The sequence below is a fragment of the Protopterus annectens genome, chromosome 3.part0 (assembly GCF_019279795.1).
Source record: "Protopterus annectens isolate FY-2018-M chromosome 3.part0, PAN1.0, whole genome shotgun sequence".
In the NCBI taxonomy this organism is placed as follows: domain Eukaryota; kingdom Metazoa; phylum Chordata; order Ceratodontiformes; family Protopteridae; genus Protopterus; species Protopterus annectens.
The window spans coordinates 891,881,740-891,906,835 of NC_056731.1; the positions used below are offsets into that span (position 1 = coordinate 891,881,740).

The following is a 25,096-nucleotide window of genomic DNA, read 5'->3' on the forward strand; positions in this document are numbered from 1 at the left end:
TTTGAAAACAATTTGCCAAGGTGAGATTCAGTCAGGAAATCCACAACACTACTGCAAGTTGAAATGACACTTTTTCCAATGCACTTACTAAACATCCCTGTGAAGTTCATAACTCTAAGTTAATAACAGCAGCTTCACTGCTCTTTAAACAAATCTAGCTTGCAGTAAATGTAATTCTAATATGCTGCATTTAATGTGAAATGAAAACCTCTGTGTTTCTGAAGTACATGTTAGCCATTGCAATTAAAGTTAAACAGAATACTTGTCTATTAATTACAGGACATGCGAGACTTGAGCTAAAACAGATCTTACTTTCGGGGCTCACTTATCAGAGAGCGAGGAAAGCACTGTAAATACCAACACCTACACAGCATTATAATATCAGTTCCAGTTTGGGTTAATGGGACAGGAAATTAATTGCTAGCAATGATAAATGCCCACAAGGCCATCTTATTTCTAACTTTTGTAATGCAGCTGTTTTAAAATAGCATTCTTCCAGACAAAAGTCTTATTTTCTGACCGCACTACTACAAGAAAGAAGACAAGCTTTAGAAAATAATATATAACAGATTATTATTACAAGGTTTTCATATAGCAGTTTTGCCAAACTTCAGAAACAGCTCAGTAGGTTTACTTCATATAATGTAACAGCAAAAAGCTTTACCCGTTTAGTGAGCAAATCTTATAGTTTATAATTCAAGGATATCATCCATTGTTTTACTTGAAAACAACAGATCATTTGCCATGGCCTAAAAATTAATTTCCCGTATTGCCAGTGACCCAAAGGTTAACTGACAGAGAAATGACATGAAGAATACAATACATAAATAGGTTCATAGGTTCAAAGGTGTGTACTAGGCTAATGGCCCTGGAGCCTTTACAAGCCTCGCCCATAGGATTACCCTGGCATCTTGCCACCCAACCTTAGTTCCCAGTGCCTCTGTCGAGTAGAGCCACTGGAGTGATCCCCGGGGTAAATTTTCTTTTTCCCATCCACTCATCAAGATTTCTATTGAAGAAGGCCACTGACGTGCTCTGTTTGACATATATGGGAAGTCTATTCCATAGCATGGGCAGTCTCTGGGTTATGAACCTGTCCCTCCAGCTTGTTCTGTTGATTGTGGTAATGAGGTTGAGGTCTCTGGAGCATGTGGTGTGGGAGGGATTGGGATTTCTTTAGATGTGACATTTCTAACAGAGCTGGTCAGACATGGCCTTGTAAGTCGAGCAGAGATTGCCTCTAAGTAGGCGATATGAAACAGAGAATAGTTGGAGATTTTTGAGTCTGTCCATATAAGACAAGTGTTTAAGGACCAGGATCCTCTTTGTGATGTACTTTTGTGGCCTCTCCAGTTCTTGTAGGTGTCTAGTGAGGTACATGCCAAATGGGACATTGTACTCAATGACTGGACTAGTGAGGTAACAACACTACACGTACCATAAATGTAGATGTTCGAGTGTATTCACTGTTGCAGTCATCACATTTGGGTAATCTGCCGGCAGGAAGCCCTCAGTCAGCCTGAATACCAGAATCTTAGGGTTTCTGCATCGGATACTGTCGCTTCTTCCATAACGTCAGGTTGTCAGAGGTATAAAACATGCAACTGAAGCCCATTACATCAGTTTTTCTTGTCCCAGATGTCTGGAGCCCCCACAATAGGAAGCAATTACATGGTGTGGAACACCCCCAGTAGAAAGTAAATACCAATGTTATAAGACATAGCCAAACAAAAGGGAATAGGCAGAAGTATAGAGAAGACAGGGGGCTGGAGGGAGGGTAAGCAGGACTGCAACAGTGAATACACTCAAACATCTACATTTACGGTAAGTGCACACAACTGTACTATGTTCTTCATGTTTCACTGTTGCAGTCATCACATTTGGGTTGATTCCCAAAGCTGAGGATGGGTGCAGGCAGTCAAGAAGCATTAAGGCTGGCAAGCAGGCCCTGTAAGACTGCTGTGGCATACCCAGCTCTGGATTTAGAAAAGATAGGCAAGTGGTAATGCTTGGTAAAGGTGTGTACAGAGCTCCAGGTTGCAGTTTCCAGGATGTCCCTGGTAGGGGCTCCCCTGAGAAATGCTGTAGAGGTTGATGTAGCCCTAGTGGAATGTGTTCTGATCCCCTGTGGGGTAGGTTTTCCCATGGTGTTTGTAGCAGAAATCAATGCAGTGTGCTATCCATTTAGAAATGGTTTGCTTTGAAATGGCCTTGCCCTCTGCCCCTGTAGCAAAACTGACTAGCAGCTGGTCAGATTTTCTGAAAGTTTTAGTCCTGTCTAGATAGAACCCAAGCTGCCTGTGCACATTCAGGGAGTGCAGGATCCTTTCCCCTTTATTCTGATGATTAGGGAAAAAGGTTTGCAAATGAATGGATTGGTTTAAAGCCACACTAGATACCACCTTGGGCATAAATGACGGGTTAGTCCTGGGGGAAACCCTGTCTGCATGGAAGACAATGAAGGGTTCCACGGCCATAAGGTCCTCCAATTCAGACACTCTTCTTGCTGAAGTGATGGCTAGAAATAAAGCAGTTTTCCAGGAGAGGAATTTTAACTCTGCTGAGGCAGCAGGTTCAAAGGGTGAAAGCGTGAGTTTTTCCAATACAAAGTTAAGGTCCCAGGCTGGAGTGGGAGCTCTCTTGGGATGTCTTAAGTTTTTGGCTCCTCTCAAGAACTGTTTGACCAGAGGATGAGAGAAGAGGGGTGGCTTTGTATTAAAATGAGCTGAGATGGCAGAGTCATAAATCTTACTTGAAGAGAAGGATAGGCCTTTGTGGAGCATTTCTGTTAAGTAATCTAGTATATGAGGTAAGCTGGGCACAGTTGTGTCCACTCCTTGAGACTGGCTCCAAGAACAGTATCTTTTCCACTTTCCTGAAAAGGATTTTCTAGTACTAGGCCTCCTCGCCTCAAGGATGACATCCAGCACCTGTTTACTGAGGGTAGCTGGTGAAGGGTTCAGGGGATGGTGCCAGGCTGCTAGGTTCAGGGTTTGCAGCTGAGGGTGCAAAATCTGGCTCTCCTGCTGGGACAGCAGGGAGGGGGTCTGAGGCAGGTGCCATGGTGGAAGTACTGTCAGACTGCGCAAAAGTGGGTATCAGTGCTGGAATGGCCAGTCTGGTGCAATCAGGATTGTCCTTGGCTTGTCCTGTTTGATGTTTAGTAGGACCTTCGAGAGGAGGGGCCAAGGGGGAAAGGCATAGATTGAGAGCTTTTTCCATGCAAAGGACAGAGCATCCACTTTCCATGCTTGACTGAGGAGAGTTCTGGTGCAATAGTTGCTCAATTGATAGTTCTGAGGGGAAGCAAAGAGGTCCACCTCTGCTGCCCCCCACCTGTGAATCAGAACCTTGAAAGACTTGGGTTCCAGTTTCCACTCATGTGGATCCAATAGATTTCTGCTCAAGTCGTCTGCCAGTGAATTTAGTTTGCCTGGCAGGAAGTGAGCTTGCAGGTGCACTTGATTGCTCAAGGCTGTGTTCCACAGAGCCATGGCTAACCTGCAGAGTGGGTAGGAAAGAGTTCCCCCCTGCTTGTTTATGTACCACATAAAGATGGACAACACCACAGTTATCAATAGTTGCCCTGGAAGAATAAGGCGTTTGAAGGCTGTCAGAGCATTCTGTACAGCTAACATTTCTTTTTGGCTGATATGCAGGTGCATTTGCTTTGGGCTCCATTTGCCTTGAAATCACTGTCCTGCTATGTGAGCTCCCCATGCATAGTCTGATGCATCTGTTGTTAGGGTTTGGGTGGCAGGGGGTTGACTGAAAGGGAGTCCTTTGTTGTGTTAGTAGGCCTCTGCCCACCAAAGGAACTCTGTCCTTAGGCAAGGAAATCATTGTTTCCAGGTCCTGAGAATGTTGACACCAGAGACTTTTTAAGTATCATTGAAGTTTCCTCATAAGCAGTCTTGCATACAGAATTAGTAGAATGCAAGAGGCCATGAACCCTAGGGCTTGCAGTATTTTTCTTGCAGATAGCTGGGTTTTGGTGGCCAGTAGATTGAAGTAGTTTGTCAAATAAATTTGTTTTTCTGGGGTGAGGAATGTCATCTGGGAAGTTGTGTTCGAGCTTGTTCCCAGGAATACAATCTGTTGGCAGGGTACCTGATGTGATTTCTTTTCGTTGATGGTTTTGAAGTTAGAAGTCTCTCTACAAATGTCAGGTGCTGGAGTAGTAATTCCTGACTGTCCGCCCGAATCAGGCAATCATCCAAGTATGGGTACATTTGAATTTTCTCTGCCTGCAAAATGCAATGGCTGGAGCTAGGCATTTTGTGAATACCCTGGGCACAGTAGATAAGCCAAAGGGAAGTGCAGAGAACTGATAGTGCGCTCTGAAACGTAGATATTTCCTGCAAGATTCCCTTATGGGGATGTGCAGATAAGCTTCTTTTAAGTCTAGGGTGGCTAGCCAGGAGTCCTTGGCTAGCATAGGAAGCAGCTATTGGAGAGTAAGCACTTTGAACCTTGGAACCACCAGGAAGGTGTTGAGAATAGACAGATCCAGGCTAGGACACCAAGCGTTTTCTTTTCTGGGTACCAGAAACAGTCTGGAGTAAAAACCTTGCCCCCTTTGCTCTGCTGGGACAGGTTGAATAGCCTTGATACTGAGAAGAGAAAGTATTTGCTTTTGGGCCTCTGCCCACTGGTTTGGGGGGAGGTCTGGCCATCTGCTTGGGATTGGCAGTGAGTGGAAGTAGAATCTGTATTCCTGGGATATAATGTTCAAGACCCATCTGTCCTGGGTGATGTACTCACAGTTTTTTGCATGCAAGGCAAGTTTTCCTCCTAAGGGTGCAAGTACTTGGGCAAGGCTTGGAAGAGTTAAGGATAAGTCATTGCGAATTTTTACCATAAGATGGTGGATTACTACTCCCTGTTTTAGAGGTGGGAGCACTCAATTGCTTAGATCTCTGCATACTCTCAGACTGTATTCTTGGTAGTCTGCTGCCCCTGGGCTTGGACTGAAAAGGTCTTGGAGGGACTGGAAAGGACCAGTTTTTAGAAGGCCAATGCCTACTGAATCTAGGTGGCTGTACATGTAGGAAATCTTTAACAGTTTGCATAGATTTAGCTTTTTCCTCCATCTTTTTGAGGAATTCTTCTGCTTTACTGCCAAACAGGCGTTCTTGATTTAATGGTACGTCTAGCAATTTTGCTGTGACATGGTCTGGCAAGATTTGTTCCTTAAGCCAAGCATGCCTTCTAAGTACAGACCCAGTGACAGCAGCCCTGCAAGATGCTTCTAAAGCATCAAAACCACATTTCAAAGTATGTTTTCCAACTTGGTTAGCAGAATGCATTAGCTCTTGTAAATCTTTATATTCTGCACAATCAGGAATCAACATCATTTTCTGTTTAATTAGCTCCATAATATGTTGCTGATACTTTAATATATGAAACTGGCAATTTAAAGCCCTGATGGCAAGAGTAGCAGAGGTGTATACCTTCTTGCCCCATCTGTTTAAAGCCCTACAGTCCCTCTGAAGGGGTAGGTTTTTTGGCTGTTGTAGCCTTAATGCCCTTCGGTCACTGGGAAATGGTCTCTGGATCCGCAGTAGGACTCTTAAAGAGGAACTTGTGGAGTCAGGTTTCCTGTGACCAAAGTATCAGGAGTAAGGCTGGATTCCAAGAAGACATTTACAATTTCCAGAACAGGAGGGATAGCTAGAGGCCTGTGCTGAGGCAAGTTTAAAAATTCCCTGAGTCTCTTTTTGGACTGTGGGTAGTCCTGGCACTCCCAGCGGAAATGCTTTCTAAGGGTATGCAGGGTTTCACCAAAGGAAAAATCTTCTGGTGGGGAAGCAGAGGGAATGGAATCCTCTGCATCAGAATCCGCATAGGTAGATAAGGGTATGTCTTGGCAATCAGAAGGATCAGAGTCAACAGACTCATGATCTGAAGAATCAGAAGGAAAATCAGTTCTTGGTCTTTTTGAGGGGGAAGGCTGGCTTCCCCTAATTAAAGTAATAAGATCTTCAGCCATTCTAAGCATTTGTTTCTGAGGCATGTGGGCCTGAGAATGTGCTTTGATTGTCGGTTTCCTAGGCGTAGTGTGAACTCTGGGCCTGAGAAATTCGGTACTTTTGGTTTGGAACGAAGTCAGTTTAATATGAAAATCAAAGGCCTGAATACACCCTCAGAAGCTGGTGCCTGCACAGCGGCTCCAGACTCATCCAAGGTAGAGACATCCGTAGGTTACATAGTCGAAGAAGCATCTCGTGGCATACTGGACTCCGAATGTGTCTCAGTAGAGGCCTGCGAATCTGTAGAAGCGGGTATCAGGGGCTGTGAAAGCACCTCACTGAGTACCGGTGGACTGGCAACTAGCTTGACGGAAGTGTCATTGGCAGTTTTGGACCTATGCGGTCTGTCGCTGTCTTTATCCTTACTTTTGTTGGAAGATCGGTAGTCGGATGGATTATCGAAGCCATTTCAGAATAAGGAGAACGAGAGTGAAAGAATTTAGTGACAAAAATTTCCCGATGACGAATAGTTCAGGCGTTGAACAAGGCACAAAACCGACAGTGAGGAACGTCGTGGTCTGGGCCTAAACAGGTGACGCAGTAAGAATGAAAATCTCTGTGAGGTATTTGCTTTCCACAGGCAAGACAATTATTAACTTTTTCTGACATCGGTTAGAGCAAGAAAAAAGGATCCCCAATGGGGTACTTATCTTTTAGAAGACTTCAGGTCTGAAACTCGAAAAATTAAAATTTCAGGAGGCGGGCAACTGGCACTTGTGAACTGCTTCTGCTTCAGACACTGCACGGCAAGGAAGACTGATGCAATGGCGTCTGCTGCATGTTTTACACCACTGACGAACTGACACCATGGAAGAAGCGACAGCATCCCATGCAGAAATCCCAAGGCTATGGTATTCAGTCCGACTGAGGGCTACCTGCAGGCAGATAACCCAAATGTGATGACTACAACAGTGAAACATGAAGAACATCGTGGTGAAACAGATTACCAGCACTCACAAGTAGAGGTCATACAGGCTGATATACATAATACAGTTAAGTGCTCTGCTTTGTTTTAAGAAGCCTGCATAATGCAACACTGATAAAACTATTTCACATGTTTCTTAATGACAAAAAGGCAAACTCGTCAATGGCATCTGTCTGTACCTGCTCCACAGTAAGTGGAGTAGAGATCTCTTCTCCCCTGAGTATCATGGATCTGTGTGTAAGAACTTCCGTTAGCTGTGTTGAGTCCAGCCCAAGCAGATCGGCAGCTCTTCCTAAAGCTAAATATAAATGAATGTGTGAATCACATAATCAGGACTGCTTAATTAAACTTTTCATTTACATCAGGCATTTTACTTCTATTCAGGTTACTCACTTGCAGTGACAGCTGGGCCAACAGCACAGATGATGCACTTAAGGTCACAAAACATGAATCAAGAGCACAACAGTTATGATGCAGGCAGGACTTGCTAGCCCAGGGGTTTTAAAACTCTCTGTGATATAAACAACCAATTTAGAGTAACAAGCCCAGCACCTAATACATCTTAGTATGTAGCATTACACTACATCCCTTGACAGAGACTCAAGGCTAGCTCTGCCCATGCAGTTCTGTCAACAGTAGCCTGCAAGAAGGAAGCACATGCAAAATGGACATAAGGCATGAAGGCACCAAGGACAACTGGTACTATACACACAGTTGAATCAACTGCAGTATTCCAAAAAATCAGTGTCATCAGTGAGAAAAGAAAGCAAATACAATTTTCATTATGTTAAGTGAGAGTTCAAAAAAACTTTATAAGCCAGCAACTTGTCAAATTATCACAATATTTTATGCATTTTGTGTTTGCATGCATATACACACAAATGTATACAAAGAAGAAAATATATAACATTTAGAACTATATCTATAGTTACCTTTATACACACATGCACATTTTTATAAGCCAGCATCTTCTCAAAATTCCAAGATATTTTATGTAGTGTGTGTGTGTGTGTGTGTGTGTGTATACACAAACAAATGCATACAAAGAAGACATATAACATAAAAGATTAGACCTATAACTATAGTTACCTTTAAACACACCCACCCACACACACACATACATACATACATACATACATATATATATATATATATATATATATATATATGGGTCTACTTTTTCTTAAAAGCTTATGCTTTCGAAAAGTAAAAGAACGACCCCATTTATGCGAAAGTGCACTTTCGGGACTACCGGGTCACTGAACCAGTAATCAACAACAACAAAACCCCACTACAAAGGCATTTTTTGCATGGGGGCAAGACCCCCTGCAGCCTCCCACACGCCCACTACTTTATATATACTAACGCTGAGATCGCACTACAGTGGGGAAAACAGGTATATTCCTTATCCCCACTGTAGCGTGCTTCGGTGCTATTCCCAGTTCGGTGAACCAGTAATCGCAAAAGTGCACTTTCCTTTAAGTGCACTTTCATGTAAATGGGGTTGTACTTTTCCTTTTCAAAAGCATGAGCTTTCGATAAGAAAAAGTAGACCCATATATATATATATATATATATATATATATATATATATATATATATATATATACACACACACACACACACACACACACACACACACACACACACACACACATTTATTTACATACAAAACATATAACGTGCAGTACACACACACACACACACACACACGCACACACCCCTTTATTCACATTCACACATAATGAAAATATTGCAGCAATGTACTTCCAGTAATGGCAGATCTGGTAGACACTCAGCCAGTTTGTTTTTCTCCTCCTCCTCAACCCCCTCTCCACCCAGTCAAAAGAAATAGCTTAAAAATACTACAGGCAGCTATGAAGTGCCATGCAGTTAGAATCTGAATGCTGAACTGCAAGAACATAAAAAGAGAAGGCAAGGCATTTTGTTAAAAAGAGGAGAAAACAATGCCCAGTTTTTAAAAATATGACTTAGTCTCAATGGGTTGTATCCATTGGTGCAGTGAATCTCTATTCACTCCATCTGGAAGTGCAGAAAGTAAATGATGGGAATCATCAGCCTTCCTTCCTTCCTTCTCTAAAGGGTTGGCTAAGTTTGACAATATAGAGATCAACTTTGCTGAATACCTTATGAAGTCTGAACAGAAGTCTGTACACACAAAAGAAAAGATATTCATGAAATAAAGAGACAGTAGGATACTGAGTGCAGGCCATTGAGGAAAATAGTAACAACCATACAGAATATTATATACTTTAAGAATTAAGCCAATAAGGGAATGGTGAAAGGAGATTTTCCCAAAAGGGCTGACTGCAAGTACGGGCACAAAAATTAGGTAAGAGAGAGTTCGAACTTATTGGAGAAAATTAGCAAAGGCGGAAATATAATTACGGAAAGAAAAGTCAGAATGACATAATTTCAAGCAGCATTTTGGACTATGGGTTGGAGACTGCCTTCCATACGAGGGACTGATAAAAGAGTATAGGCAGAGAGAAAGGGATAGGGTAGTGTTAAATGAAAGACCAGCTCTGGTCAAGTCTACAGTTGAGTCTAGAATAGAAGCAGAAGTAAAAAAGGGATAATCAGCAGGGCATATACAACAATGCATGATAACTATAATAATCAATCAGAAGAGGTTAGAAAAGTCTGGAAAATGAGAATAGAAAGTCAACATACAAAGAAATAATGACAGGATAGTTTTATGTTACCAAAGTACTGTCGCTGCTGTGGAACAGACTCCCCCTCAATATAAACCAAAGTTCATCCCTGTCTATTTTCAACTTAGACCTATGGATGGGGCACAGAAAATTTACCAAGGGACTGCTCCATGTACTATTAATGGACAGAGGCAGCACCTAAATGCTTTATTCCATGCATGGGTCCCCTCAAATTATCTATGATAAGATCACTGTTATTCTCTTTTTAGGTAACACATTACTATTGACCATTGGAAGGGTATGGGAAATTTCAAGATAGGTTATTTCGATAACAAAAAGGGAAACTGGCTAGGTTTAAAATGGCCCTCAAGGGCAGTTAGTCTATGAACCTAGATATGCAACAAAAATTAGAAGGTTTAGGATTTTTGAATGGAAGTGCTCACACAGGTATTTTACACCACCAGTGGGCTTCAGATAATTTTTTCACAGATACACAGGAACTGTTGAGGGGAAATGGGAAAGAGAGGTACCTGGGAACATGTTTTTTGGGAATACAACAAGTTGATACATTTTAGAAATTCCCTACAAGGTCCTTTGTCAGAAACACTGGTGTAGTAAGTTATTTTAACTAAGGAAACGATTCTTTTGAGCTAGGATACAAATACTGAATTGCCTAGACACAGTCATACTAAGTTTAACTGCCAAAAGCAATTACTAGAAAATGAGAATCAAAAACAAAACCAACTGTAACAGAATTACCGAAAGTTGTAAAAGACAGGCAATAATTAGAAAAGGGCAAGAGCAAAATACACAGAAATAAATGGCAACTGGGAAAATAATTCCAGAATGATGGGAAATTCACCCCGGGGATCACTTCTGTGGCTCTGCTCGACAGGGGCACAGGAAAATTATTTTCTTGGGTGGCGAAAGCCAGGGTACATTTTTTGGCTAGGCTTGTATGGGCCCTAGGGCTGATAGCCTAGTACCTACCTACGAATAATGTTGAGGAGGAGGAGCGAGACATCATGGAAGGCAGGATTTGAACAAACTATAAACTAAATAATTGTTAAGACAGAAATCAGAACTTTATAATGCATGAAAAAATCTTTGTAATTTTTTCTGGATGTGTACTCATGTACAGATGTTAAAAAAAATGTATATATACATGCACACACACACACACACACACTAGATGTCAGTCCAGGACAAGACACTGGAAGCAAAATTAGAACACCTGGAAGATCAAATGACATGTAGGAATACAAGACTGATCAGAGTCCAGGAAAAGGATGGAGAAAGAGACTGTCATTTTTATGAGAGGATTATCTGAATGGAATAGCATTCAGAACCTTAGCTGGGAATCAAGACGGCACATTGTCTTTTTGCTGGGCACAGCTGACATCAGAAAACACCAAAGGCAGCTTTGTAACCATTTAAAGTCCTCCAATCACTATTTACTTCTGGTGTGTGTGTGTGTGTGTGGGGGGGGGGGTGCTAAGCACTTTGACAGTAGGTAAAATTTTGAGAGGTGCGTCAAAGAAGGGGTAGTAGAGCATATATATTTGAACCATATGAAAATACTTAAAAAAACAAGGTGCATTAATTAAAGGTAAAGAATACTTTTCTCTGGGAAAGTCCAGAGCAATCTGATGTGTGTTTGCTAACAGTGAAAAGGGGAAACGTGGTTGTAAACTGCTTTGACAGCAGGCCTACAGCAAAGAGTGATCACAGGGAAGTGTAATGCAGGCTTACACTCAAGGTCTAAATAGTCGACATTGATGGATTTAAAGTTGAGGATATATAATATAGCAGTGCCGACCTGAATCATAGCACATATAAAGCAGTTGCTATGTTAGGGTATTAGACTGCCAGCTGTATCTCCATGCTGTAGTTGGTTCAGTTGAGAAATGTGGTTTAGAAGACTATGAAAGTATCACAACAGTTAGGGAAAACAGATATAACGGATGGGGAACAGATTTGGCAAGCAGAGTAGAAGCATATTGGATAGAGAGAAATATTAGTATTAGTAGTAGGAAAAGGTAGATACCCAGAGTCATTGGTTTTGAGAAAGGGAGTGCTACTGATCTTCTTGAGGAATCGGTACACATATAACTTGAAGTTAAAAAAGTAAAAATTAAAGTTGAGTACCGAAAATAAAGGGTAAACCTGGAGGGGGTTAAGTAAAGGAAGTAGAAGGGTAGTTGAGGCTTTGAGTAGATATGGGAGCAGATATGAAAAGGAGAACGGAGTTGGCAAGGAAACTCAAATGCTGTTTGCACTGTCACAATTATGGCAAGGACATACTTAAAAGTGGAAGGGAGAAGTAGTACTCAACATTTCCAGCCATAGGCTCTATATATGTATATAGTTTGGAGAGTGTATGAGGTTATTATTTTTTGGGGTAGAAACAGTACAGGCAATACAGTTAGAAATAAGTTTTGGAAATAAATATCCATATAAAAGTATACAGCAAGAAAGTATAGAGCAATATTTGAGAAAAATACAGGATGACATGGGGTTTCACCACAGAAACTGTAAGGATGGAAAAAATGAGACTCACTATTTTATTCAGTTTATGTCTATATACAGGTAGGGGAGTAGTGTTAAAAGGGACAGAAAGCTGCCACATATGTGCAGAAAGTACAGTCGTGTCTCATTTGCCATAATTGTACATATTTTGAGTAGATCAGTGTTGCAGTACTGATTCTTGGGTCTTCCTGCCATGCAAAAACCCCTGACCATTTCCAGAGTCTTTTTATGTCATCCTTAGCCGAAGGATATCCAAAGACCAACATCTGGACATCAGTGGATAAGAAAGGTATCCATCATCACAATCTTCAGGTTTTCTAAGAGGTGAACAAGCAGTCTAATGCCTGAGGACAACACGACTTCCCCAGTTGTCTGAATGGAAGTGAAACGGAGGAAATTCATAGGAGGCAGACAAGGGTACAGGAGATAATAGGACTACCTGCAGAGAACTCCTCTAACTCCTTGCATCCAGGAAAGGGGGGGGGGGACTAGAGGTCAGAAGATAGAGGGGATGAAAAGTGGTAGTATGTACTGCAACACCGATCTACTCAAACATCTACAATTATGGTACATGGGACACACCTGTACTATATTCTTCATAATCAATGTTGCAGTACTGATTCTTGGATGGACTCACAAAGCTAAAAACTGTGTGGTGGTTCACCTGATTTCGCAGGATGGCAGAAGTGAAACCTACTCTAGCCCTGCACACATTGCCTAAATTATAGTGTTTTTTGAAGGTGTGCACAGAGTTCCATGTAGCTACATCTAGGATGGCCTGGGTGGGAACTCCTTTGAGGAAAGCAGTGGTATTCACCCCATATCTGGTGGAGTGGGTTTTAATATGCCCAGATAAATCCTTTCCATTGTGTGAGTAACAGAACTTAATGCAGTTATTTATCCATTTGAAGGTGGTTTGCTTGGAGACAGGTTTGCCCGGTTTACCTTCTGGGAAAACCACCAGCAGTTGCTCTGCTCAATTAGGGCTTTGTCCCATCTAGACAGTGCCTGATTTGCTGTGCACATCCAGGGAATGAAGGACTTACTCTGCCCTGTTCTGTGGACTTGAGTACAAATCTAGCAGCTGGATAGTCTGGGTTTAAAGTAATTTCTGATTAAGGGTCTATATTATATCATCGAACGCTTAAAAAAGCGAACGCTGATTGATCAACCTAACTTAAGTGAAAGCTTACAATCTCGAACTGTCAGATCAGCGATTTTTTTCCCAGGGGAAAAAAAAAATCGCTGTTCCAAAACACATACACACAACACAAGCACACCAAACAAACAGAAATCCACACACATACACCTAAAATCTGATACCTAACCCTACACTAAACTATGCACACACCACTAACTACCCACTTACCTTAACCCAAACCCTAACCCTAAGGTCTGTCACTATCGCACACTCACCTCACCCGCTCCCTAACCCTAACTCACTTAAATCCGCCCTAACCCTCATGTCCACTCAATCACACACACACCTAACCCGAGCCTTAACCCTAACTCACCTAAATCACCCTAACATTCACATCCACACAATCGCACACTTATCTGAATTCGACCGGTAACTTTCCACCATAACACTGAAAATACTGAAGCAACAGAAACGGACAACCAAATTCTTTCCCTAGGAAAAGTTTCTGCTGCTTCAACATTTTGCAGTTTCGCGAAAATAAGTTCGATCAATCAGCGTTTGCTTTTTTAAGCATTCGATGATATAATATAGACCCCACTTTAAGCATAAAGCTTGGGTTTGCTCCGAGGGTGACCCTATCCCTGTGGAATACAGTTAAAGGTTCTTTCCACATGAGGACTTGTAGTTCAGAAACTCTCCTAAATGTAGTCAAAGCTATGGGAAATGGTGTTCTTCCATGGCAGCATCTTTACAGAAGCAGTGTTCGCAGGTTCAAAAGACAGAATTTAGATCCCAGGTCAGAATGCGATTCCTTCTGGGTGATCTCAAGTGAAACAACCCTTTTAGAAAAAGTTTCACATAGGGGTGTGAGAAGATAGGTGGAGCATGGTTCAGGCAAGCTGAAATTGTAGAAGCATGTACCTTTACACTGAAACAGGAAAGACCTAGTGTAAGGTGGCCTGACAGGTACTGCAAGACTGAGCTAATGCCTTCTGGAGTAGGATCAGTGCTATTGTTGTGACACCAGGTGCAAAATCTTTTCCATTTTGACAGGTATGATTTCCTGGTATTGAGCTTTCTTGCTTCCCTTAGAATGGAGAGCACCTCCTTGGAATAAGATGCCATCATAGGGTGTCAAAAACCAGTCCCCCATGTTGTTAACTTGAGGGTGGTTTTGTGGATATTGAAGACAGACCCCTTGACTTGGCTTCAGAGATCTTTCTCCTGCTGTAGGGTGCAAAATCTCCCCTCAAAGAGCATCTGCAGGTGGGAGAACCAGTGTTGCCTCAGCCAGAAGGGGGCCACTAGAATCATGCTGGGTCTGTTTGCCCTGATTATTTTTTGTTAGCACCTTGGGAAGCAGAGGCAAGGGTAGGAATGCATGCAGAGACCACTTTGTCCATATGAAGGAGAATGCATCCATCTTCAAAGCTCCTTGTCTGTTGTGTTCTAGAAAGGCAAACAGGTCTACTGAGGGGATTCTCTCCACCATATGGTCAGATCCAAGAAGATCTCTCTTTTAAACATCCATTTGTTTGGGGAATAGAAGGTCCCTGCTTAGAGAATCTGCTAGAATATTGCTCTGGCCTGGAACATAAGAGGCTGTGGGGGTTAGCCCCATCTCTTAGCTCAGCATCTACATTTTCCTAGCAAGGCTGCACTGGGATAGGACAAAGTTCCCTATTGTTTATTTATGTATCACATAAGTGGAGGTATCTGTCCAGATTTATAGTGTCCCTTTTTTGTTGAAAGGCTTTTATGGTCATATAAACTAATAGTAACTCCTTTTGGGTTATGTACAACTTCCTTTGCTATGGACACCAAATGCCCTGAACCTTCAGGGGACCTAAGTGGGCATCCCAAGCTATGTCTCAGCTGTCTGTAATAACAGTCTTGTCTGCTTCTGTGAGAGTGAACTTTGGTTCTTTTGCACGGTGTCATTCCACTGGAGCAGTTCACTTTTCAGGCTTGGGAGGAGGGGCAGCAGCATTTCCAGGGGTTGGGAGTGCTGTTCCCAAACATTTATTTTACAAATCGGTTTCACCATATGTAGTTTTGCAAATGGAATCATAAGGATGCATGATACCATGTACCCAGTATCCTCAATAATTTCTTGCAGTGATTTTCTGCTTTGAAGCAGACTTGTCAGGTAGCCTGTATAGAACACAATCTTGTCTTGGGGAAGGAATGCTTTCTGTTGAACCGAGTATATGACAGCTCCTGGGAAGAGGATCTTTATTTAAGGGAGAGTACGATTTTTGAAGATTTAGGGTAATACCTATTTTCTAAAAAACAGTCTACAATGATTTGTAAGGCATCCAAGGTCTTTGAAGTGGAACTTCCTTGAATAAGAGAGTCATCTAAGAAAAGGTAAATATGGACTTCGAGTTCTGCAACGTACTATTAGAAGAGCAAAGCATTTTGTGAAAACTCATGGTGCAGTAGGCAATCAAACTGGTAAAGCACAGAACTGAAAATTGGGGTAATTTGCTACAAACTGTATGTACGTTTTGTGATTGTCTGATATGGGGACTTGGAGGTAAGCATCCTTTAGGTCTATGGTGACCATGGAGGCATCTTGGTAGATTAAGGGCATTAATTTTTCCAATGTAAATATTTTGAATTATAGGATGTTGTGGAACTTGTTTAGCTTTGAGAAGTCCAAGATAAGTCTTCAAGTGCCCTCTTTTCTTGAGACTAGAAAAATCCTTGAGTAGAAGTCTTTCCCTTCTTGTCCTGGAGGAACATGCTGGATGGATCGTTGGTGAAGTAGCTCCCTGAGGACAGGTGGTAAGAGACTTTCTTGCTCTTTTGGTGGTTTTGGAATGCCAAAGAATGGCAGAATTTCTCTTAATTGAAAACAGTACCCCTTTTCTGTAGTGTTGAAGACCTATTGGTCCCTGGTGATGGATTTCCATTGGTTTTGGAAGGTCGACAGTCTTCCTGTTAGAGGTCTCGAAGGGACAGGAAGGGGTAAGGGAAGGAGGGATATAACATATTCACAGTTACTCTTGGCCTCGGATGGGTTCCTTGGAGCCCCCTGCTCTTTCAGATTTGCTCTGTTTGCCATGTCCTAAGGCTTCCCAGGTCTTGTCTAGGCTTGGGAAAGCAAAGACTTTGAAAAGTATTTCCTACAGTAAACAGCTAAAATTCTTTCACAGTTTTCATTTGCTTTCCTTTTTTTGTCTAGTTTCTCAAATATTTGATCAGTTGGTGGACTAAAATAGAATTTCTTGTCCAATGGGGCCATCTAGTAGTTCAGTCTTTACCTGATCTGACAGGGGCTTGGTCCTGAGTCATGCATGTCAGCAGATGACAAAGCCTGTGGCAGCTGCTCAGCGCAAGAAGCATCTAAGGCATCATAGCCATATTATAAGGAGTGTCTAGAGACTTGTAAAGCTTCTATGGTTATCTCCTGGATTTCTTTGGATAAGGTTCTACTTGCAATAGAGTTCACTTTAGCTAGCATTTTTTCTTGAAGTTAATTAAGGTACTTAAGCTTATGGAATCAGCAATTCAAAGCTCTCACTGTGAGGAGTAATCTTCTTTCAATGTTATTAGGCAGGGGATGTCTTGCTGGCCCTTTAGATACACCTTTGTAGATTCAGTGGAGACAACAGAAGGATGAGCCTTAGGATTTTTATAAAGATGCTTATGTGTTTCCGGCACTCTGTAAAGCCTGCCTGGTTTCCTCCGAAAGGGGGTAGCAAGTCAGGGTGTTGAGATATGTAGTCTTTGAAGACATCATCTAATAACAACATTCACTAGAGGAACAGCCAGTGGTCTGGGTGAAAGTAGACTTAGGAGTTCCCTACAGTGGGTCTGGGCTTGGAAGAACTGCTTACTTTCCCAACTGAAAGCCTCCTTCATTCTAAGTAGGGTATCCCCAAAAGAGAGGTACTCAGGGGAGAGGTAGAGGGTAGTGTGTCATCTGAGTCCGAGTCTGGGAAATTTTGAGGTAGTATCCAGTAAGTGTGCAAACAAAGACAATTCCTCCTCATACTCAGAACTAGAGAAATCTTCCTCTTCCAGAAAAAGCTACTTCCCTACTCCTTTTAGATGGAAAGGCCTAAGAAGGGGATGAATGAGATGGTTTATCCAGATTTCATGAAAGCCATTACCTCCTGTGTTACTGGTATTGGGCTTTGGTCGGAGTACAGGTGGTCACAGGTAGTGGCAAAGCAAATAAAGTGATTCTTACTGGTTTGGTTGCCCGTTTTACACTAGATGTGGTCATCCAACCGCAACTTCAGTTGTGACTTCAGCAGTCAGGGATGAAAAGGAGTCTCCCTCAATGGACACCATGCAGACCTTGGAAGCTCAGACCCAACCAACATGTGAACCATGTTAGCATTCAAAGATAGGCTGGAAGATAAGGTGGCCTCCCAGGGGACCGCACCAGAGGGTTCAGGTCTGGAAGGTGCTGGTCCGGAGACAAGGTGCCTCACCTAGGTTATCGGTCAGCTTAAGAACAGTAGCTGGAGCTTTTTCAAAAAACATCAGGGTCCTTAGCCTTTTTGACTTGTTTTTGGAATGATGTTAGCAGATGCTAAACTCTGCAGAAGCCCTGTGGTAGCTGTGAATTGTGATGTCACCAAGGAAGCCAAAGATGATGACTTCATATGGCTGGCAAGTACCTTGGCCCTATGTTTGAGGGTTTTTGCATGGAATTTTGTATCAGGACAGTTAAAGAAATCATGCTGAAGCCCCAAGCAGAACAGACAAATCAAGTAAAATCTTTACGCAGGATTTGCTTCCTACACTTCAAGCAATGGTTTACTTCTTTGAACATTAAATTAATACAGAAATTTCCTCAGTGGGGTAATTATCTGACTGAAAGCTGAAAAGGATCTCTGGAAACATGAGACGACTGATGGATAGACAGCATACTGAACACACATGAAGTGCATCGGACTGCATGGGTAGAAAAAAATGAATATGGTGCAAGTGGACACCCTTCTTATACCATGATGCCCTGACATTGGTCATCACATGTCAAGCTTCTGCATGACAAGGAAGCACCAAGAATCAGCAATGCAACACTGACTACAAAGAACATCCAACACCTAGCACTGCAAGAGACACATTTCAGTAAAATACAGTAAACTGAGGCTATGTGGTTATACATTGGTGGCAAGCTACTCCTGGAGGAAGACGCAAGAGGAGTATTTATTTTGATGAAAAAGTAATTTCCCTTTTACATACAAGCCACAATAGAAGACACAAAGGAGAGATGTGCAGCATTAAGAGGAAGAGTGAATGTACACTGGTTACCATTCTCTCATTGTGTATATACCCCCAAAGGCGCAGGAAAGAGAATTAAGAGGTCTGTTGTGTGCTCTGGTATGATTTCATGAAGGACTGGCAATCTTAGTTAACTGTAATAATGTGGCTAACAAGGAGGGAATGTAATCAAGACTCAAAGGTGAGAAAATTGAACAGGGAAGTAAAAGACTTTTTGCAGATTTTCAGTTGGGTAGACACTATGGAAGCACCATTTGTTAGGATTACAGGGGGAGATGTACCTTTTTCTTGGTGAGATGCAACACTTGGTTAGGGATAAATTGGAGTTATGTGATCAGGGAACATATTTCTGGGATCAAGAAAGTAATCAACTGATCCTCTGACTCTGGTCATATCATGATAGGGGATAGGATAGAGATAGGTAAAGAGACTAAGTTAGAAAGACACTGGAGAGTCCTAGCACATTCGCTGAATGATGAAAAAGAGCAGAAAGTGGTAAAAAGATACAATTAGCAAAGTCTTAGATGAACATATTGTAGATACTACCTAGGACAGGGTTGTGATACTAAATTTTCTTTACAACAGCAGCAAATTGGACAGGATAAAGACAGAAGGAAGGTTTTACAATGCTGGATAGAACTGACATGCAGAAGAACAGAAGTTCTGGGGGTTTTGAAAGGGAGGGAGGGAGAAAGAGAGATTTAAGGAAGAAACTACAGGGATGGGAAGATAAAAAGACCTGGGACAAAAGCATAGCAGTGTAGAAACTTTTTTTAAAGCCTTGTTTAAAGCAACAAAGGCTTTAGCAGTGAGATTATGACAGCAGAAGGCAGAGAGATGACTATATGAATTAGGAGATGGGATAAGAGAGAAGAAGCAAGTACAACAAGTGGAGATATTAGACGGTTTTAGGGAATATTACCAGAAGATATACAAAGCTCATGGACTGGAAGGGAATGAGATAGAGAAAATGTGAGAAGAAAGGTAGGCCTGATCAGAAATCAAAACTTCAAGAGCAGAAAGTGGTATCCCTTCTGCAGCCTATAAATCAGGAGGGGATACTGTCACTTTGGGGAGGATAGATTGGAAACTGGTGCTAATACAGGGAGAGAGAAAAATTAAGGTCGGTAGGAGACATGACAGAAGTTTTGATAGAGGTCCCAGAGGAGGGCATAGAACTGTACTAGATAAAGCAAATGCAGAAAGAATTTTGAAAGATTTGGCAAGAAAACAGAGAAAGTTGCAGAGAGGGTGCTTGCAATCGTTAGGACTAGAAAGGAGAAAGACAGTGTCTCAGCTAACTGGTGACAGGGAAAGAAACGGCCAACTATTACTTGGAGAGAGACTTAAAAGTTAAGAATTTGACCTGGCAGAACATAATGAGTGGGAATTTCAAGGAATTAAACTAAGATGGAGTACAATTAACAGAAAATGGCGTAAGTGTCAAAGTACAGGAATTAATACAGGTGACACAGCACAGAAGATTGGAAAGTACAAAAATGGTGGGATTACTTAAGAGTTGGAAAAAAGGTGGCTGCAACAAAGTACACAAAGGGTAACAAAAAAAATAAGAATGACTGGAAGAGGGAACTGTGAGAAATGATTACATACCAGAAATGGAATGACATTATAAAACTTCCATGGAACATCTTCAAGTTGCATGAGGTTAAACTTTTTGCATGGAGTTGGCTGCATAAATATTTTTACACCTCAAGAAGGCTAGCTAGCATGTTTCTTATCAGTGATTGTACTTGTTGGAGACACAGGAATGAGGAAGGGACATGGTCACAGTTTTTTTTTTTGGGGGGGGGGGGGACTGTGAAGCACTGAAGGTTTTAAAAGAGGTGTTACCAAACTTATGCAAGATAAGGGGGGGGGCTAAATATATTTTTTTGATTGTTTTTATTTATATGGGGGGATAATATTGGCAAAGAAATTACTCTTGATTTTAGTGAGGGTTATGGTTAAAAAAACAGAAAAATATAATTGTTAAAGACAGTGGTAGAAAAGGCAATCACAATAAAAAATGGAAGAAAATGGATTCTTGTGAAGTGGATAAAGTACAGTTTATAACTAAAAGAGAAGTGAAACAAGAGGGGAGGAAACTAGAGGCAAAGGAGAGAGTGAAATTCCAAAGAAAATGGGGTGTTGAAGAGAAGGAAGAGTGATTTAGTTTCTTTTATTCTTTCTCTCTGGATGGAGGTGGGTGATGAAAGCCTAGTGTAACAATACTGGGGAAAAGGATGAAATTTACAGAATGTTTATGTTACAGAAGCTTTTTTCTTTCTTTTTTTTTTTTTGCTTGCTTGTTTTCTTTTTCATTCTTGACTGAATTTGTATGGGGAATTAAAATAATTTGGAAATGATAAATTTAATAAATTTTGGTTAAAAAGGTCAGAATAACGCACTAGAGGGTTTAGTAATTACTTCGGCAACTCAATTTCAGAATCGGCTGTTAGGCAAAATAACACAACTGTTAGAGGACTTGTGAGCCAGAAGTAGAACCGGACAGTTGATCAAAACTGTTGGGCAAATTTAAAAAGAGATTATCAGAAATAAGGAAGTACACGCCAAAGGTGTGAAGTTATGAGATTTTGCCTTTATAGAGGGGTAGGCTTGGCTGGAATAGAAGGAGCAGAAGAGAGATACAGGAGCATTAGAAAGACAAAGAGACACAGAGCACACAGAGAAAAAAATATTGAGATAATGGTTTGTTTGGAAAAGGAGCTTTGCATACAATTTGCAAATGAACTTGCCTACATTCTGATGATGTTTACATGCAACTACTTCAATCTTTGCAGAAGTGTGGTGAGATTAAATCCATGAAGGAAAAGGCAGTGGAATTTATGGGGAGAAAAGGTTCCCAAGTTATCTGTAGCTCAGTTTAAAAGGTTGATGGTTCCAATATCTATAGATGAACCAGCTACAGTGATAAAACACCATGTACGTGAAGCATTATCCTTGAGCCTCTTCAAGAAGGGAGGATGAATATAATCAGAATAATTAAACGTGATGAATGAAACACTGGCAACACAGGGGAGTTTGTTCTACAGGACAACCTGCCATGCAAAGGGGTGAAATGGCTTAGACCAGAGCTATGGGTAAAAGATTACTATCTGGACAATGGACAGCTGTGTAGTCTCTCATAAGAAGTGCAATGCACACCGATAAGTTTGTAATATTTGTGTGGAAATTTCTTCACAAATATTTTATACAATAAACAGCTTGTGGCAAATGTATCCTAAAGTTACCAGTGACTGCTGGAGATGTCCTGATTGTTCTTTGGAAATGTGACATCATATATTTTGGAGGTATACCAAGCTAGCAGACTGCAAAAAATAAATTCATATTTGCGTAAATGTTCTATGGCCTGATAAAGATGAGTGGACTCCATTCATGTTTATGTTGGGCAAACCAGGGAAGGGTCTTGGGCTTAAGCACAAAGAAATGCTGCTTTAATTGATTATGCTAGTAGTTCAAAGAGTAATTACCAAAAGTTGAAAAAAAAAGAATCCTCCTAGGTTTGAGGAGTTGGTAATATTAATGGAGGAACGATATGAGACAGAGCCACTGCTGTAAATTGAGGGGAAAGCAGAAGTTACCCAAACAAGTAGCTTCCTCAGCTACACCAGCTGAACATAAAGGGCAATTTTTAGGAAGGGTTTGCCAAGTTCCCTCCCATGTTATTGTGTCCTTTACATAAGGATCTTCAAGGTAGATTGTTTTATTCTATTTCCTAAAATGATAACATTTGAAATACATATGAATATCACCCAGTATGTGCTAGTGTAATGTGTTTCATTCATCTAAATCTGAAGAATCACATATGACTCCTCTACTAACACCGTGAAGTGCCAAATACCATCCACATAGTTTAGTCTATTTCTGTTTACCTACTTGTCTAGTAAGCACTTTACTAGCATATATTGTAAACACCTACAGACAATTTGGAGTTCCCCATCTACCTACTCCATTTTTTGGGATGCAAAAGGAAACCAGAGTACCTGCAGAAAGCTCACGTGAACGACAAAGACTCTGCACACTGCAGGAAGGTACCCTGGTTGGGAAATAAAGTGGAGAACCCCTTGCTATGACGACACAATGCTATTCACTATGCTGAGTCACTGTGCTGCCCAAGAGTTTACTTAATGACTGTTAATTTAGCCTATGGCAACAGACTGGCATAATAACAGCATAATATTTCCCTTGTCTTGTATGGCTTAGTAATAAATTTATTTTAAATAAAAATATACAGCAGTGAGCAATGCACTTTTTTAATATTTACTACATTAAAATGCCCATAATTATGTTTCCAACTTCATTGTAAGTCAGGAAAATTATTACTAATGTGCCTATAACACTTCAAAGAGGCATAACGTATTTCAGCTTGAAATATTAAAATAAGAATCACTTCACAACCTATACAGGCACACATGCGGGCACACAAGCATACACACTTACACTTTTGCAGTCTCCTCTGATTAAGAAAAGATAAACAAGGCAAAGCAGTTCCTTAAGTGGCAGGCTTTAAGAATCCAAGTACTTAGGCTCCACACTGAAGTAAATATATTTTTATCTTTATAGTAAAACTTTAATCTGTGCCTGGCTCCATGGAGCAAATGGAAAGAGTATTAACTACAAGCCAGATGAATGAAATTCAATTAGCTGCCCTGGAACTGAGACAGGAGTGAAGCATGGCCCATTCACATCTCCCAGAGAAGAGGATTATGTGCGTTCAGACAGCCCAAACGGAAGAGTGATTTCTCTGGTGAAGATGGGTAAAACTTCTTCTCATGCTTTAGGGAAGGGACGAGGCTGACTGCTTGCGAAGTCCGTACAGGAAGTGAAACAAGTCCAGCATAGTCAGCCCATAGCATGTTGCTGTTTAGCTGAACATAACTTAGGACACAACAAGAAAATTTTCAAACCACCTCTGATAGCTACCTTAATCATGGCCCCTCATGGCCAACTCTTGCCCCCCTCAGTGAAGAGGGAACAAATGAGTGGATTGACTAACATGATCTGATGATCAACAGGAAGTGGGGGAAAAACAGTAAAAATTTACTTAAAATGCCTTAGACAAGGATTACAATTTAACATTTTACTAATAATTTATAAAGGCAAATGTATTGTTTTTGAATATACCACCCATCTGTACATCTTTGTCTGGTTTTCTACCTACACTAAAAAGAGTTTGTTAAAAAACTTAAGATGTGATTAACAACCACATTCTGCAGTCAGTACGTATTCTGCGGTCATCAATACTAAAGATTACATTTATGCATCTCCCAATAAACACAACAGCACATGAATGGTCATCAGACACTCTGTGAGATAGCTTTGGTGTGTCACTTACTATAAGACTGCATACTTTACAGTTTGCCCAAGGTTAAATAATATCTAATGATAATATGCACAATGTCATTACTGCCATTTAAATAATGAACAAAAGCAAAACATATTAGTAAACTACAGACAAATGCATGCTTAAGCAGTGATAAACTAACAACATGCAAAAAAATTCACCAGATAAACCTATCAACATGCAAAAAAATTCTACACACCATTTTTAAAGGAAACTTGTGCCCCGCCAGCAGTGATGAATTCAATATTTCCAAGGTGCAATATGCCAGACAGCAGTTTTAGAATTTCTCTTATCTCCTCTTTGCTGAACTGCATTACTTCCATAGCAGTCTGTGAAGAAGCACCATTACATAGTTACATTAGTACCAACTGCACAGTCTTGTAGCACATGCTCAATATAAATGGCCTGTGTATGCAAAAAAGCTACTCAATAGCATAACAGCAGTCAAGTCTGACACATCACACTACTTTCACTACTTTAACAAGTTGCTAATGGGGATATAGCTTAAAGTGACCTAAACACAATTCTAATTTAGTAACAGGAGATGTAACTGTTTTCTTATATTAGGAGTTGAAGTGGCGGCTTTGTATTAGAACATTACCCCACCACAATTTTCGTGCAGGAATGGGCGTGGCCTACACGATTGACAGTGCTGAGTGACAAGCCAGCAGATTATACAGTGACATGGTGAATATCCATTGTGAATATTCATTCTCTGACCGTTTTTAACACAGGCTTCATTCATACAGTTACCACATCTTCTAGTATACTAAATGTAAAACAGAGATTAAATACACTTATCCTCATTTTTTATATTTATAAGTGCACTGTTGAAAGCAGTGCATGTCATGGGTGTCTGACTTGTTTTGTCACTTTGCACTAGGGTAAGAAGGGGGTCAGAAGGGCAGTATGTACGCAGTATCCACAAGTTCCCATTTTGCAGTCCATGCCCATAACCCGTGGACCTCCCATCTTTCTTTGGTATAATGCTGTGCAGTAATTGCTCTTGTAGGGGGGCTTGCCCCCCTGCACCCCCCACCTTTCTTTAAAGATTTTTCTGGAGATAAAGCAACAAGCAATATTCTGAGGGAGTGGGGCAATGAATAAATTCAATAAATGCAATAAAAAAGACCTCCCAGAAAGGTAGCTACTCGCACCTTCACAGAATAGGAATTTTAAGTCTAT

At 41.1% G+C, this 25,096-nt stretch overlaps 1 protein-coding gene across 1 annotated transcript in view; it reads right to left on the reverse strand.

The window, feature by feature from the left end:
* Positions 1–24,235, reverse strand: part of MYO10 (myosin X) — a 566,410-nt gene extending 542,175 nt beyond the window's left edge. Inside the window, exons 1-2 of the mRNA XM_044065222.1 lie at positions 24,111–24,235; positions 7,137–7,255 (exon numbers count right to left, since the gene is read on the reverse strand). Of these exons, the coding sequence (XP_043921157.1) occupies positions 7,137–7,255; positions 24,111–24,234 (243 nt within the window). The 5' untranslated portion in view covers position 24,235. The remainder of the gene's footprint in view (positions 1–7,136; positions 7,256–24,110) is intronic.
* Positions 24,236–25,096: the final 861 nt, after the last annotated feature.